The sequence below is a fragment of the Seriola dumerili genome, unplaced genomic scaffold, assembly GCF_002260705.1.
Source record: "Seriola dumerili isolate Sdu_G_001 unplaced genomic scaffold, Sdu_1.0 BDQW01000260.1, whole genome shotgun sequence".
NCBI classification, from domain to species: Eukaryota; Metazoa; Chordata; class Actinopteri; order Carangiformes; family Carangidae; genus Seriola; species Seriola dumerili.
The window spans coordinates 2092151-2107767 of record NW_019174515.1 but is presented as its reverse complement, the minus strand read 5'-3'; the positions used below and the strand labels follow the sequence as shown (position 1 = coordinate 2107767).

The 15617-nt window shown below is 38.9% G+C and overlaps 2 protein-coding genes across 2 annotated transcripts; one reads left to right on the top strand and one right to left on the bottom strand.

Moving 5' to 3' along the window:
- Positions 1–1269: 1269 nt before the first annotated feature.
- Positions 1270–3587, top strand: LOC111230191 (nucleoside diphosphate kinase, mitochondrial-like). The gene is made up of 5 exons (XM_022756815.1): positions 1270–1527; positions 2428–2558; positions 2659–2760; positions 2978–3090; positions 3268–3587. Exons 1-5 carry the CDS (start codon positions 1383–1385, stop codon positions 3386–3388), a joined length of 612 nt encoding a protein of 203 aa, XP_022612536.1. The 5' UTR covers positions 1270–1382; the 3' UTR covers positions 3389–3587.
- A 220-nt stretch (positions 3588–3807) lies between these two features.
- LOC111230190 (epidermal growth factor receptor kinase substrate 8-like protein 1) lies at positions 3808–13237 on the bottom strand. Its single transcript, XM_022756814.1, has 14 exons — positions 13172–13237; positions 12234–12351; positions 12067–12125; positions 11019–11151; positions 9845–9933; positions 9653–9727; positions 9429–9577; positions 9131–9340; positions 8774–8882; positions 7900–8040; positions 7667–7811; positions 6911–7073; positions 6072–6204; positions 3808–5618 (listed from the first exon to the last, which is right to left on the bottom strand). The coding sequence occupies exons 2-14, from the start codon at positions 12349–12351 to the stop codon at positions 5532–5534; spliced, it is 1611 nt and encodes a 536-aa protein (XP_022612535.1). The 5' UTR covers positions 13172–13237; the 3' UTR covers positions 3808–5531.
- Between the last annotated feature and the right edge of the window lie 2380 nt (positions 13238–15617).

The following is a 15617-nucleotide window of genomic DNA, read 5'->3' as shown; positions in this document are numbered from 1 at the left end:
ATTCATGATTTTATTGGTCTATGTGCTCTTGCAGTGTTACAATATTGTTTGTGAAAATAATGGTTGTGTCAAGAAATTTGAAACCTTTTGGTATGTTTTTACTTTTTTGCTTTAGACTGCCCAATGGCATCTTTTTAAAATCCCTTTTAGCTTAAATTCATCTACTTAAACTGCTGAATAGTTTTTTTCAAACTTTCATTTTGTAGAGCACATGTATCAATAGTCCGTTTGGATCTTTACAAAGCTAATGGATAAGGCTGTGCAGATTTTGATTTTGAAAATGGCTAAAGATATGAACCATCAACAGACAGAGGTTTTGATTTGTAGCATGTGACACATCACATGCACCAATGTCGTGTGAGGGCACGACACAGAAGTTACAGCAGAGTAATGAAGCAACTTCACTAACCTCTAACTTTAGTGTTAGTGTTGTGGTGCTGCCTATCTATCCAGGACTTTAGATATTAAGATGTTTACGCATTTCCAAACCTTTTCTCAGCTGCTGTTTTAAATATTGAAAGCACATTTTGCTCCAGTCATGATGTTAGCTTTACAATTCCTGGTTATTAGAAAACAGACTGACGGACTGGAAGTTTGTGTGACTCAGTACAATCTACAGGGGAACAGAACTCATTAACCTTACCTTTGGACTCTTGATTTCATTAGCTTATTCTCTGGCTCAAAAGCTAATCCTGATGCTAAATATACACCAGTTCTATCTTTAATGTAAAAATACATTTTCATTGTAAGAGGTTAGAGTTCCATTCGAGGCTGAGTGAAAACGATCTTAAATGTCTTGAAATCACCAAGACTGTCATATTCATGTGGTTTTATTTAAAAGGAAATCCACCAATTTGTATACGTCAAGACACATGTATTCATAATGGGAGACCCTTCTAAACAGTTGTATAATGTTTTGTGTGGGTGTCAAGTCTGAGACAATAACCCTAATCTACTTTACAAACTTGGTGTGGAGTTTTAGGGCTTAAAAAAACAGAAAAAAACAAAGAGACTCTAAAGGGACTACAAGTTAGGAAACTTTGACCCTTTTTTGTTTGTTGGTTTTTATCTCTTACAGATCTACCAACTTCATAAAAATGCCTTTAATATCCCTTTAATATTCTTGTGCCATGATTATGGTCAGTTTTTAAGTGGTTGACATTCAGCTTAAAGGTCAAGTCCAAAGTTGGAATCAGACAGACACTTGAATTGTCCGTTTACGCTGAACGTTTTAGCAGAGCTAAGAGAACCCGCATCATAGTCTGGCATCACTGGAGTTAAATAAGTTTCAGTGTGAGTGACAGACAGGGGCATGACTCGTGAGTTTTGATTGAGGAGGGTTGACTTCTCTCTCTTCAGGCTGACAGAACACACCTCAAAACATGATCCTGTTGCAGAGGTGCATTTTTAAGAGGATTATCCAACCGTTTTACTCAAGAAATCACGAAACCGCTAAAAGTCTGGTTTCTGGGTTTCCCACTGCGCTGCTGGATGGACGCAGAGCTGCTGGACACAGGAGCAGATCGAGTAAGTGACTGACTTTGTATCAAATAGTAAGTGAAGTCATCGACTTTGCTTATGTACATTTCTTCTAGTCTTTGAGGCACTGAAGTTGTATGACTTTTTCTTGTCTTTAAGGTACGCAAACAAGTGAAAGGACTAAATGGCACTCTTCCGGAACTTATTGTTTGACTCACCGATAAACAAACAAATCTCTCTGTTTTGATCATGTGATGATGACACAAACATATAAGAACTTGTATTTAAATAATCTATTACTGTTTAAGATTATTGACACCGATCCCAAGAGACTTCACCTCCTAGGCGCAAAGTTTATTTGCTGTTAACTTAACCGGGCCATTTGCGAAAACAAATTCGTTTGCCAAACTCATGGGGTCATGAACTGGAACTAGGTTAGAGGGACAGAAGATAGTGATGATGATGATAATGATGATGATGATGAAGGTAACAGCGATGATGGGGAAACAGTGACCTGAGATGTGCGTAACTGGACCAAAACCTGTGCGCGCTCTGGCATGGAGAGTGTTACACTGAAATGTCATTGGACTGATTCCTCTGGTGGCAGGTCACGTGTATTTAATTGATCGCGTGCAGTCATTCATTAGCTCGTGCGCGGTGTTGCTGCTGCTGCTGCTCTGTGCGCAATTGCAACTAATCTGAATTCATAAAATATCTGATGTGTCCGATTCATCCTCCTGTTTACAGAGTGTAGTTCATCTGTGTTTTAAATGCAAACCCGTGTGTATGTATGTATGTATGTGAGTGTGTGTGTATCAGAGGTCTTTTTCTCTGCAGTAATGTGAGTCAATATTAGCCCTGACCCCTGTAGATTACAAACATTGGCAGGAGACTATGTGAGGGTGATGGTCAACATCAGTTGCTGTTCTGTTCCGTCTGTCGCACCAGGTCTTCCAAATGTCACGGAGCGGACTCTCATCGCTGTGAAGCCAGATGGAGTTCAACGTCGTCTTGTTGGACAAATAATCCAGCGGTTTGAGCGGCGGGGCTTTAAGATGGTTGGCCTGAAAATGCTGCAGGTATAAAAGTCTGAAGTGAATATGTTTGATGATGTTTATGTAATGTGCAACATCTCTGTTTGTTTAACTGTTTTAAACTATAGCTGTCTCTATTGTGAAGGTGTCTGAGGATCTCCTGTCTCAGCACTACTGTGAACTGAGGACAAAGCCATTCTACCCCAGTCTGCTACATTACATGACCTCAGGACCCGTGGTTGTCATGGTGAGGACTCCTCTCACTGGGATAGTCCTGAACTGAGTGCATCATTTCTACATCTATCTCGAATAATTTCTACTTTTGCTTTAGGTTGGCAGATATGAAAGTTATGTTTTAGCAAATGATTGCTAGAACATCATTCATTCTCCGTACACAGTATTTCAGATGTAAACCTGTCGCAAGTCTTGAATAACTGTATGTGTGTTTGTTTATTTTTGTTTAGGTGTGGGAAGGGCACAATGTTGTTCAGACATCACGTACCATGGTTGGACATACTAACCCAGCTGTGGCTCAGGCAGGCACAGTCAGAGGAGATTTCAGCATTCATGTCAGCAGGTAACCTGGTGTAATTTAATCTCATTACATTTACCAAACATTTCAGAATTGAACAAAAATCTTATGAGACCGCTACTTTCCAGATATTGCATCTTGTGAATCTGTTGCTTGTGTTTTATGTTTTTTTTTTGTTTCGGTCTTTGAGGTAAAATAATGATGTGTGCTGGTCATTTAAAGGAATGTGGTCCATGCCAGTGATTCACTGGAGGGGGCTCAAAGGGAGATCCAGCTGTGGTTCCAGGGAAAAGAGCTCCTGAACTGGGACTGCTGTGACCAGACCAGCACCTCTGAAGTGTGAAGACGCTGAGAGTTGAATGCAGTGAGAATCAGTTTTACTGTCTCCATCCTGCTGCTCAAAGGTGTGTCTCTTCTGTCAGTGTGATTACAGTGATTGAAAAACAGGGGTCATGTTCAGTGTTCCTACTGAAAAATATACCTCAGTAAGTGTACTTATAGTCACAATGATTTTTGTTGAAATAAATGTGACTGATTTCTTATTTTTTATTTTTTTTATAATTCAAGCTATGTTAGCAACTATGCATATAAATCTATAGCAGTTCGATTTTTCAGTACCTGATTTTCATCTGAAAGATTTGAAGTGCATGAGGCTCAAAGCAGGTTTAACATCAGAATGTATCCCACAGTCACCTGAAATGCAATAGTCTTTCCGACCAATGGTTAAAATGTGGTGTGCTTGTTTTTATTAGACTCTGCGTCTTTTATCCCCAAATCATAGTGAACAGAAATCTAAATAGGTCATGGTCTATATAGTAAAGTTTAATCAAGTAAATTTGTGTTAGTAAAATCATTGAGTAATCCTCCTATCTCTCCTTAAAACTCCACTGTGGAGCAGAAGAAATTACATACGAGGGTGAACATTTTAGAGGAAAGTTTAAAACAATGTCAGGAATTGTCTGAAATGTGAATAATTCTTCTAATAATAATCAATGTTTACACTCAAACATTTGACCTCAGGTGAAGGTAACTGGTGGAAATTTACTAAAGTAATATGTTGCCGTGCACTACACAGCTCTGCATGGTGATGATTTACCTCCACCTGCTACCATGTCAACACAGAACTAATTCTGGTTTTTATGTTTGTTGACATTTTCAGTGTCACTTGTTTTGTTTTTTTTGATTATACAGCTGAAACAATGTCTTTATTTTTCACTCAGTATCAATTATGATATAACTAATGTAGAATTCTTCACATAACTTTTTGTTTTGAAATTGTATGTTTTAAAGGAGCTATTTGTCAGGTTTGCTATGGCTGTATAGCCAACATTAGTATTAACAGCTTTCCAGTCTAGAAAAAAAGTTCAGCATCAAACGTCATTCCTTTACTCACTGAAAGCTGTCTCCAGCGGTGGAAGGCAACACCAATGTAAACTGTTGTTTTGCTACCATTTCTGTCACTTCATTTCTTCTGCTGAAGTTAGCATGCTAACTAGCTAGCTCCATCTTGGCCCTTTCGTCACTTTCTGATACCGAATCACTGTAGCGTCCAGTCTGTCCTGAAAATATAGTGCTGCTCGGAGGGCGTGTTATAACCTTTTGTCTTGTAAATGAAACAATAGCTGCAGCTCTTGACAGGACTAGTAAGTAAACAGCTGTTAATGCTAATGTTGGCAATGTAGCAATAGCAAATCTTACAAATAACTCCTTTAATCATAAAACTAGTCTGCTGTATTGAAGCTGATACATTCACAGCAATATATCCCTTATGTTTCCATGTCGTGCATTATATTATGATATGAACCACAGCTGCAATCATAATGAAAAATGCAACATCTTACAACATTTTAATCTCAGAAAAAGTCAGGACTAAGATTGTATATTTATGACATCAGTTTAATGTGTATTTGGTCTATAACAGCATCTGGCTGCAACAAGCAACACTGTCTTAATACAGGTAGACATGCAAGCAATAAAAAGTCTCAATCAATCAGACAGCTGACTGTTCTGTGTAGATAAATATTTTTATCATAATGCACATTTCATGGGTTTTATACTGTAGCTCTGAAAAGCTATTTCAGTCCATTGTTATAGTATTTGCTTTACAACAATAATACATTAGACTTATAATTATTATGTTATTTTGTTTATTGTATGGCATTAGTGTTTATTGTCATGTTTCAAATATTGCCTAAATAAAGGATGACAGAAATATTTAAATTGTAAAAAATATGATGAAAATAAATGCAAGGAATAACTTTAGTAAACTCTGGCGAGGTTTACATAAGAGTATTATTTAGAGAGTCTTTTAACACAGTTTGCTTTTGCTGATGAATCTGTAGCACAGACAAGATACAACATGTATGATCAAAAAATTAGATTCCACCTGAAGCATCCCTCTGTGGCCCCAGCTGTGTAAGCAACACTACATGCATGACCATTCACCTTTGATGCCACATCTGTATTAGTGGATGTGGAAAGCTCAGTCAGAATACATCACTCTCTGACTTCAAGCCAATCTTCAGCTTTTGCTTCTCCATCACCGTCTCTAATTCTGTGGCTTTGTGCACATCCTGAGGAGAACACAAGATTAGTTAAGAGCAAAATATCGCGGAAACTTTGCCTCTTTGTCGAACTCAAAATAAGCTGACATATGCACTTAAACTGTAGTTCTGTGGTCCTATTTTTAACCAAAGTCTGTACAATAAAGGTCACATTAAAGACAGCCTGTATGTGAAATCCCTTTAATGTCACAGCAAGAACACAAAGGCTGATAATAACTAGAAATAGACTCACTGCGACCATTGACCTATAAGGTATCCAGTAGCTATTATGCATGTTGAATTTACAAATTGAAAGGTAAATAGTCTTTAGTCAATGTAGGTCAATGACAATGTGCTAAAATGACGTAAGTCTGTGCATAATCCAAGGCTGAGCAAACAACTGACTCAGGAGTCAGGACACATGGACCCAAGCATAACCCCACACACACACACACACACAGAGGACATTAACAGTGGACAAACCTCGAGAAGAGCCTTCTGCACCATTATCTGGCTGTAAACTCTTGCACCTTCCTCTGGTGACACTGCACGGAGCTCCTCCTTATTCAGGGAAAATAGCTGCGCTCCAGTTAAAATGCCAAGACTCTGAATTGTCCTAGAGGAGGAGAAAGGAGCAACAAAATCAATGGTTTTTTATGTTCGTTTTTCATTGTTAAAAAAAATGGAAAGTGGAATAATGATAATAATAATAATCCAAAGCAAATGTAAGATTCTTTTTTTCTGAGATTCACTTGTTAATTTTTTTTTCCACTTAATACTACCAGCATGTTTCCTAAATGTCCTCTCAGCTCACTGTTTGTGGTCAATTCCAACTCAGCTCAGTTCACAGTACAGGTTCAATACATAAACACTGGTTAGGAGGGGGGGCAGGTCATGTTTGACATTTGAGAGCGCTATTGTGCACATGAGCAGTATGTATAATGCACTTAAATGTGAACATAACTTTGAACATAACAGTACTTAAGTGCCCAATAAGCACCTCCATACAACTCACTGAAGCCAAGGCAGTGTTCTTCCACTGGACCAATAAAATCCAATTTAAATTTCCTGTTACAGTAGAGGCCATGACACCCCTGGATCATTTTGATTTAGAAAACCTTTAGTGATACAAATGCACAAATTTGACTGATTTTAGTACACAACCTGTGTTGGACATGTTGGATGTGATATTCCTTAAGCAAGAAGACCTTAAGCACAGTGTGGCTATAAATGAACCAATAGGTTCTTCGAATTAGCTTTGTGCTGAATCATGTTTTTGGAAACAGTCTGAACTGGAGATATCTCCAGCAGTGGACACTCACTGTGGACTGAAGCCCTTGGCAGTGAGCCAGGCCTCCACCTCAGCAGGTGGCGAGTGGTAGTACAGGGGACCAGAAGTGTCAGCTGTGCGGGGAACCACCAACGGACGGACTGAGCCTCTTTTCTCTGCTAGCCGATGAAGAAGCTCATCATTCATTATCAGGACTGCACACACACACAAAACTTCATTTGCATACACATGCAGATCAGCACAATGTCATACACAGCCTCTTATACGATGAGTCAAAGCATCGTCATCATTTCTCTACTTCAAAATTAGTGCTCAATCCACTGGGTTGTTTTACAAATGCAGCTTTTTTTGATTTTTTAGTTTCATGGCAATTTAAATAATAAAATACAAAGTAGTCTGATTTCCCTGTATTTGTCTGTGAAATAATATGAATGGTGCGTAACCTTATAATTATATTTTAAAAAACCTTTGTAGCGTAACAAAAAACAACAACCTGATGTGTGTTACCAGATCATTTTTACCAAAATGTTTTTTGATACAGCAGTTTTGTTGTTTTGGTTGCATTGACGACATCAGTGTGCTACACAGGAAATGGAAATTCTGCCAAAGACGACATGGCACTCAGCCTATTTCTCTTAGACACTGATGCAAAAAGGCTAAAAGGAGCATCTTCAAATAGCTCTCAGTCCACTGGAGACAGGACCATGATAGCACTCAAGTGACAGATGAGAAACAGTGCACTCATTTGAGAAACAAGCCCTTTTTATGTTTGTACACATGATGTTACCGCGGTCACTGTCTTCCCCCATTGTTGTAGATGGTAAAACCATGCTCTGAGGTCGCAGTGGTGGGCTTGTAGCAGTGGGACTGGTCCCAATCGGGCTTGATGGAGCGTATGAGAAGTAGTTTGTGGGAGGGGTAAGAGGGGTCTTCTGTGGTGGGAAAATGGGAGCGAATTAAAAATTGTCAGATGCATAAGACTAAAAGATACAGTGCGTGTAGTTGTGTCTGTACTTGTACCTTTGACTCTCTGCGTACCAGTGGACTGTCCCTCCCTGTGTTATTGAGAGCAGAGAGAGGCTCCAGGATGTTAGAGGGAACAAATCCTATCTGATCGAAGCGATTCCGGCACTTCCACCATCGCTTTGATGATTCAATTACCTGAGGAAAGATGCCACACAAATCAGTTGAGTTTTATGACATTTCCCATGAATATATACTGAACAAAAATATAAGCGCGACACTTTTGTTTTTTCTCAAATTTTTCATGAGAGAGCTTATTTCTCTTAAATGTAGTTCCCAAATGTAAGTAAAATCTGTGTTAGTGAGCACTCCTTCTTTGCCAAGAACAGCCATCCACCTGACAGGTGTGGCATATCAAGATGCTGATTACACAGCAAGATTATTGCACAGGTGTGCCTTGGGGCTGGTCACAATAAAAGGCCACTCTAAAATGTGCAGTTTTATCACGTAACACAATGCCACAGATGTTGCACGTTTTGAGGGAGTGTGCATTTGACATGCTGAACGTCCACCAGAGCTGTTGTCCATGAAATGAATGGTCATTTCATTATCAATGTAATTTCTACATCCAATCCAATACAATCAAAGAATTTCTGCACAAACTATTAGAAAACGTCTCTTGATATGCCACAACAGTCAGGTGGATGGATGATCTTGGCAAACAAGGAGTGCTCACTAACACAGATTTAAACACATTTGTCTACAACAAGAGAGAAAGAAGACTTTTGTGTGCTTAGAAAAAGTCTTAGATCTTCCATTTCAATGGATGACAAATGGGATCAAAAACAAAAGTGTTGCATTTATATTTTTGTTTAGTATATCTACTTTTACAAGTGGGTCTCCACCTATAATTCTAATTATGGGTATTTACCTCCAGTGTTTCCCCTTGTAGTACAGAGAGTTCACTGCTGTTTCTAGCCACAAAGTCATAACTGCAGCAGTAAAGTCTCTCACCTTCTGGTCGGAGCCCATTTCCATCTCTGAAAGGGAAATGTCATTTAAAAGATATGCAACATATAAAACAAATGTAAGCAACTTAACAAAGTGGAGTCGGATATCAGTAATCACTAATCTCTGATGAGAGAAGTGAAAATGAAACATTTTACTAGCAATATACTGTTAATTTCATCCATTAGGAATTTAACTGGCATTGTCACCCATTGTCACTCCAGCTATAAAACGTAATTCTATCTTGTTCTGTAGAAATTTACAATGTTTACAGACTTACACTTCCTCGCTGCCTTGATCAGCTGTCTCTACTCTTTGTTGAGTTTGGTCTTGTAGAGTTTGTGCCTCCATACTTTCCCTGAGAGCATCCTGTTTGTGCTGCAACTCGATGGGATCTTCCAAAGGGTGTCCAGATGAGTCATAGGCCGGAGGCTGCCATCCATCCAGGAAGACAGGTGAATATGGAGGAACAGACACATTAAATGACGAACTGGGAAAAAAAAGAGGGTAAGGGGTTTTGTTAGATCAACACATTCTCAAACAAAGTTTTACACACGCATACACATAAACACACTGACCAGGTTGAAGTCCAGTTGGGTCCTAATGAAATCCAGAGTTCCTTTTCCTCCTCAGTCAGATGCTCCTGGAGCAGTGAAACTGCACCACTGGTCATAGCAGGACTAACCACTGACATACCTACACCTGGACCTCCAGTGGTTTTCACCATCTGTGAAAGAGAGGATCACTATAGTCAGTGTCACACAGAGAGAAAACACAAAATGAAATTAAACTAATGACTCACTAGTCTAAGAGGCACAAAGATGTGATGCAGCAGTTCTGGAGCGTCAGGCTGTGAGATAGATGACTTGAGACGGTCCTAACAAAACAAGCAAATGATTCATTTACATTTTTAATTTCCAGGGGTTTCATCAAAATGTACTAACAATCCCCCAGAGCTATTTAGTGCTTAATTTTATGACTAGACTAATCTCACCAGCAGACTGAGGGAGTACTTGATTTTCTGAAAGATGTCCACAAAGTCTCCCTCTGATGGAGGGCGAGCTTTCAAGGTCAACAAATCATCTGCACACACAAGAGTATAATCACAGCTAACCAAAACAACTTAATAAAGTATACACATGAAACACTGACACATTATTAGCCTACTGCAATCACTGTTGTTGTCACATGCACTGATTTTTCTAACTTGATGTACTTTAGTGTCAGTATCGTTTGTTAAGTGTTTTTAAATTATAATAATTAAGGTAAATAGCAAGTTTTTCAATACCTTTATTTTTGGGAAAGTTAAAGAATAATAGAAAATAGATTTAATAGTAAAGAATACTAGAAACTCTACAGTAAAATTCCAGTACTGATAATGACTCTATAAAGGTGTGGAGTGCTTCTTCTAGCTTGTTGCAGCAAGCGCTCTCCTACAAGACAAAGCCAGTTGCAATGACTAATAACAGTCTTGTGTCCTATTTCGTTATAAATGCGTTCATACATTCATTGCCTTTAAAATTATCTAGGGTCACACCTATTCCAGGATACACTAGCCAGAAACCTGGGTTATGTTGCCAGGTCAACACAGGGCAAACACAGATAGACACATACTCCCATTCACACCTACTGGCAATGTCCAGTGATAAAGACACAGCTGTCCATACAGGGAAAAGATCAAGGTCTTGTTGTTGTCACTCCTAATCTTCATCCCACAGTGCAACAAAGAAAGCCCTTTATTTATTCAGAGATGAGATGCAAACTAGTTATTGAGAAAGTCTGGTATGAATACTTTTACCTTTTTCCTACCACTGGATGACTTCATGCCAGGAACACTGTCAACTCAACACAATTAACTACTAAATGAAGCGTATGTGGAATGTAACTTGGCCCAAGCTTCAGCCACTTCTTTGTCATGTTCCTTGCTTGTGATTAGTACTGCTGGCAAGAATTTTCTTAACTACCTGAATGTTTTTGGTAATGTTTTTTTTTTTTTTTTGGCAACCTGTCCGTTGACACGCTTCCATGCAAAGTAGTGTGCAAATGTTCAGCCTTTGTCTGCAGTTTCCTGCTTCTACTGCTTCTTCTGTAGCCTGCTTTTCTCTTGCCCACCCTTGTGAAACTATGAGCACAGTAGTTAGCCAACAGGATGGTGCCTATCCTCTCACCATCTTGCTCTCCCTTCTTGCTCTTCCTGCTTCTCTTCTTCTTCCTTTGGTTGAGAATACTCAGGGCCTCGGCTGCCTGCTGCAACCGTCCCATGAATCGCTCCACGTCGTCAAAACAGTGGTTCAGAATCTCCTGATGAAGACATACACGTGCTTTAGCCACCTTACAGAAATTAATCTAATAATGTAGTAATTCATAATAATAATTATTATTTAATAAGCTATGAGTCAGCCAAACAACATACAATGAGTTGGCACTAACATGACATCTCAGCAAACAAGCTGAATGTAATAACCTTCACCGTGTAGTATTTACTGTAACTATTGGTCACATTGGCTTCAGGAGGAAGCCAACGCATTATACTGAGAGCTAAATAAAATCCTTTACTTTATATCTTCCAGCGGTGATACCTTTTTAAAATTATTTTCTGGCACTTTTCTTACATTGGCTATTTTCATGTATTAACAGCACACCACATAACAGACACCACTGGGAATCTGCGACTGGTTGTTTACAACATTATTAATGATACATTGAACAACTACAAGTCTAAAACAACATGTTAATTCTATATAAACAAACATCCAGTAGCCAACATTTCTTTCACATTTTGAAGGGATGGTCCCTGTTTTCCTTCAGTAAATCTACAGACATTGAAACATCTCTTAGCTCTGCACCGTCTGTACTAACCATGCCTCCAAACTTCATATTGTCTGTATGCTAAAGCTGTCTCCTTTTTTCTTTTTTTGATTTACATATGCAAATATTACATTTCTTTTTTCATTTTGATCAACATTAAAGACAGACTCTTCACTATTACCTCACCATCACTGCTGTTATGTCATCTTTCATGTACAGACAGTAATTTCAGTCTTGATTTTGCAAAGATAGTATATGTGGGTGACTCACATAAACTTCGTGGGACTACATACTTTTGAGTTCTTTGCACAGGTTGCCATCTCCTTTTGGCTTTAAGAAAAGCCCACTGGCCCACATTCTGTATACACATATACAGAAGAATATCTAAGTTATTATGCAAGCACATACCACTTCTCTCTCTGCGTTCAGTGGAGATGTATGATTTGAGTCTCCGTCAGCTCCATTCTCTGAGCAGAGGAAGAACAGAGCAGAAAGCGAACTTGAACATGTATATATAAACACCATCTACAGTACATGCTCACATATACACACACATATCTGCCAGATGAGTATACCTTTGCCAGAACCTGTGTAGATGGGGAGGCCACCGGGAGGCGGCTGCTCTCCTGGAGTTAACATGACACGGACACCTGGAGGCTTTCTAGGGACCACCGGAGGAGGTGGGGCAGACATCTGTTGTGTGTGGATGCAAATCAAACTGTTATACAACAAGGAATAACATTTATGTTTTTCTTAATTTCAACGTTTGTCTCAGTTTAATGATGCAGAATTTCTTTTTCCTGGGGAATTCAGCCCTCTATAATTATCAATACATTATCTCATGACCACTTTATGTGAATCATGCCCTGCATTCTTGAATTGTCATGTACATATGGTTTCATCTACATATCCATTGTCATATTCATGAAATGTAAAAGATTTTGATCAGCTTTACCTGACTGATAAAAACTCTCAACTTCACCTAAAAAGTTATGAATGAGAGTTCAGTAGTGACACATTCCACAGGCTGGTTGTAAGAATGCTAAGTATTTTGTGTGCACTTGCAAGTCTGTGTGCATTTCAGTGATGGATGCATATGACAGGAAAAACCACTGTCACCAGGTGCATGGTATGCAGATGACACAACCACCAAAACTTGATAGCGAAACTATTTGAGCTGAATTTAAAATTGTTTGCTATGCAAACACACTGTAGTTCTTTTCCTCATCTTCCTGCCATTTTTCCGCCTGTAATGTCTTCTCTTCCAACATCAGTACTGCATAAACTTTTTCAAGCTTCACAAATTCTTATAAAATGCACAATCAAAGCCCCTAATACAATTACAAATCACTAAATGTTCTAATGTGTCAAGATGAAGTAAAGCTATTCCAAAAGTCACATATTACTGACACAAAGCAGCTGTCCGTCACATGACAGTTGTACCTGTTTGTCTCTCTCTCACACACACACATACACACAGTTTAATACCTGAAATCTAGATTCATCACCGTACCTTTTTAGTGTGGTTTGAGCGTTTAAATCCAAGGCGCAGAAACCAATCCCCGTGCTGCACTGTATGTGCACTGAGCTTAGCTGTTTAAACGAGCACGTCCCACCTTCTAGAGATATGCAGAAACGAGAAAAACAAGTCTGGCTTTCCTTTCGCAGTTAATCTGTGTTGCTTTCACTCTCCTCTGTCTCTCTCTCTCTCACACACACACTCCCTCCCATTCTTCTCTCTGCATCTCTCTGAGCCTCTCCTTCCTTACGACAGGCATTTCTACCAGCAACCACCTGTGGCTTGTGCCAAAGGGCTAACGTGATCTGTGACACATGCCCTTCCAGAAATGTAATGCAGTCTTCCTCAAGCTCCCCACCTCCACGAATTCAGTCATGTCAAGTTTCATTTGAGAGAAAGAGGGGAAAAGGTGATTTAATGTTTAAATTAAGAACAAAAACTAATAAAAAGAAATGAAACATTTGAATGCAATTCATTCTTTGGAGGAGAAATGGTATTAGTAAGGTCGGCAAAACTAATTTGATTTAAACATTCCCTCCTATGAGGACTTCTCTTTGTGACTATACAACCACCAACTAATCATATTCAATGATAAAATAATTTCATAATGTATAACCCACTTTTTTATAGTTGTCTAATTGCTGCCATTTAACATGCTCTCATTGTTCTCTCAAGAAATCAGAATAAATAATTTATCTCAATTTAAAATCAATTTAGAATCTGTCAAATAAAGTGAAGTGGATGACAGACAGGCTATTTCCTGGTTCAAAGTAAATAACAGGGTTAGGGAACAATGTGGTGGTTAAACTGCATAAAATGAAATCAATGGTATAATTTATCAAGATTATAAAATTTGCTTAGTTAGGAAAGTGCAAAATCAGAGGGCAGTGCTAACTTTTTTAAATACTTCAATACAAAGCAATTATTGATTGAGTAAGAGTGACAATGTTCGTGACAACAATCAGAAAGACTGTTGTTAAAACTACTGTTTGTTAAAATGATATGAGAGAAGGTGTGGAAAAGGATGTGGGTTAAACATTTAATATCTGGTTCCCAATATGGAAAAGCTTACTGGCTTGTGCAATCTTCAGCAGTATGACAGATGGTTATCGAATTAATTAGCAAACAAGAAAACACAGATAATAGCATATGTGTCTGTTCATACAGAGAAATGGTCCGTCAAGGGTCACGGTCAGACTTTTGTTTCTTTCAAATGAATCAGTTTAGCAGTGGGCAAACTGAAAGGCACTGATAACTGAACATTTAAGTTAAAATTGTGTCTTCATTAAGATTTTAGCCACTGGCAACATTAGTTCTGCTGTAGGTAAGATACTCCTGTTGAGCAGGTGGCACATGGCATTGGGGAAAACTGAGCTGTTGATGAACAGTGACACCAACTGGTCATTATAGATCAGACTTCATCCGTCCCTTCAGCTCTCCTCATGTTTGACTCCATTGTAGCACAGAAAACTTTAAATAGCTGCTGTTCATATACTGAAAATCAAATGGTTGATGGTGTAGAGAAGTGTAGCAGAGAAACACCTGAGCGTCCTGGCTGCCACACGATTTCTGGGTCAGCTGCTCTGCTGTTAAGACGATCCAGTGGGTGCTGACTATAGAACAATATGGGCAGAAACTTTTCTCTGCAGATGCATTTACATGGCATTGAATCGAAGCCTGACTAGCAAATAGCTTCTTGGCAAAATTAGTCAAGTGGTTTTTCCATACTTAAATTAATCTAATAGTTTTTTATTCACTACTGTTGTACTACATGATGCACATGACACTGAGCTCCAAAAGGTCTCATCTCTGCCAAAGAGCTTTTCAGTTGATCTCCATAATTAGCTCGGGATTTACTGTGCTGTTCTCAGCAATGTATTCATTTCCGGTGTGTGACTTATAGAAGGACATTTATGATCTACAGCCCAATAGCAAGGGTGCAGGCTGGAAACAGGGGACACCCTTATTCCTGCACTTTTTGCCTCTGGTATAAAAGTTCCCTTTTGAATTAGCAGTTAAAACATTTTACTCATCAAAGGTTGCTTATATCACCAAGCTGTAGATGGTGAAACTTGGTTATATCTCTCCAAGTGTCCAGAGTGTTGTATGAAGTGTTGTATGAATTTTTGAAAATGATCAGGAATTTCCCCTGTCACTTTAAATGCTCTCGAATGGTGACTGTGAAAAATCTGGTCTGCAACAGGAGCCGGGAGACACAAGCTTAAATACATGCAAACAGTAGCTTTCTGAATTCATACTTTGGTGTGAACAGCAGCAGATATTTTGGGTCATTTTTTGGCACATTCTCTCCACTAGAGGGGGTAGGGCCTTTTCTAATATTGAGCCGACAGGTGGCCGAGACAGTGAATTTACTACTAACTGGTATTGCTCAACTGTGTGGTAACAGCAGTTTGCTTTTAATGCCAGTATCATGCCCCAT

Excerpts from the sequence above, each read along its gene's own strand:
- LOC111230191 (XM_022756815.1), top strand. The coding sequence starts at position 1,383 with ATGATCCTGTTGCAGAGGTGCATTTTTAAGAGGATTATCCAACCGTTT. Across the intron at positions 2,559-2,658 it reads TTGGCCTGAAAATGCTGCAG|GTGTCTGAGGATCTCCTGTC; the intron begins GTATAAAAGTCT and ends TCTATTGTGAAG. Across the intron at positions 2,761-2,977 it reads CAGGACCCGTGGTTGTCATG|GTGTGGGAAGGGCACAATGT; the intron begins GTGAGGACTCCT and ends ATTTTTGTTTAG.
- LOC111230190 (XM_022756814.1), bottom strand. The coding sequence starts at position 12,351 with ATGTCTGCCCCACCTCCTCCGGTGGTCCCTAGAAAGCCTCCAGGTGTC. Across the intron at positions 11,152-12,066 it reads TGAACGCAGAGAGAGAAGTG|GAGATTCTGAACCACTGTTT; the intron begins GTATGTGCTTGC and ends TGTCTTCATCAG. Across the intron at positions 5,619-6,071 it reads TGCAGAAGGCTCTTCTCGAG|GATGTGCACAAAGCCACAGA; the intron begins GTTTGTCCACTG and ends TGTTCTCCTCAG.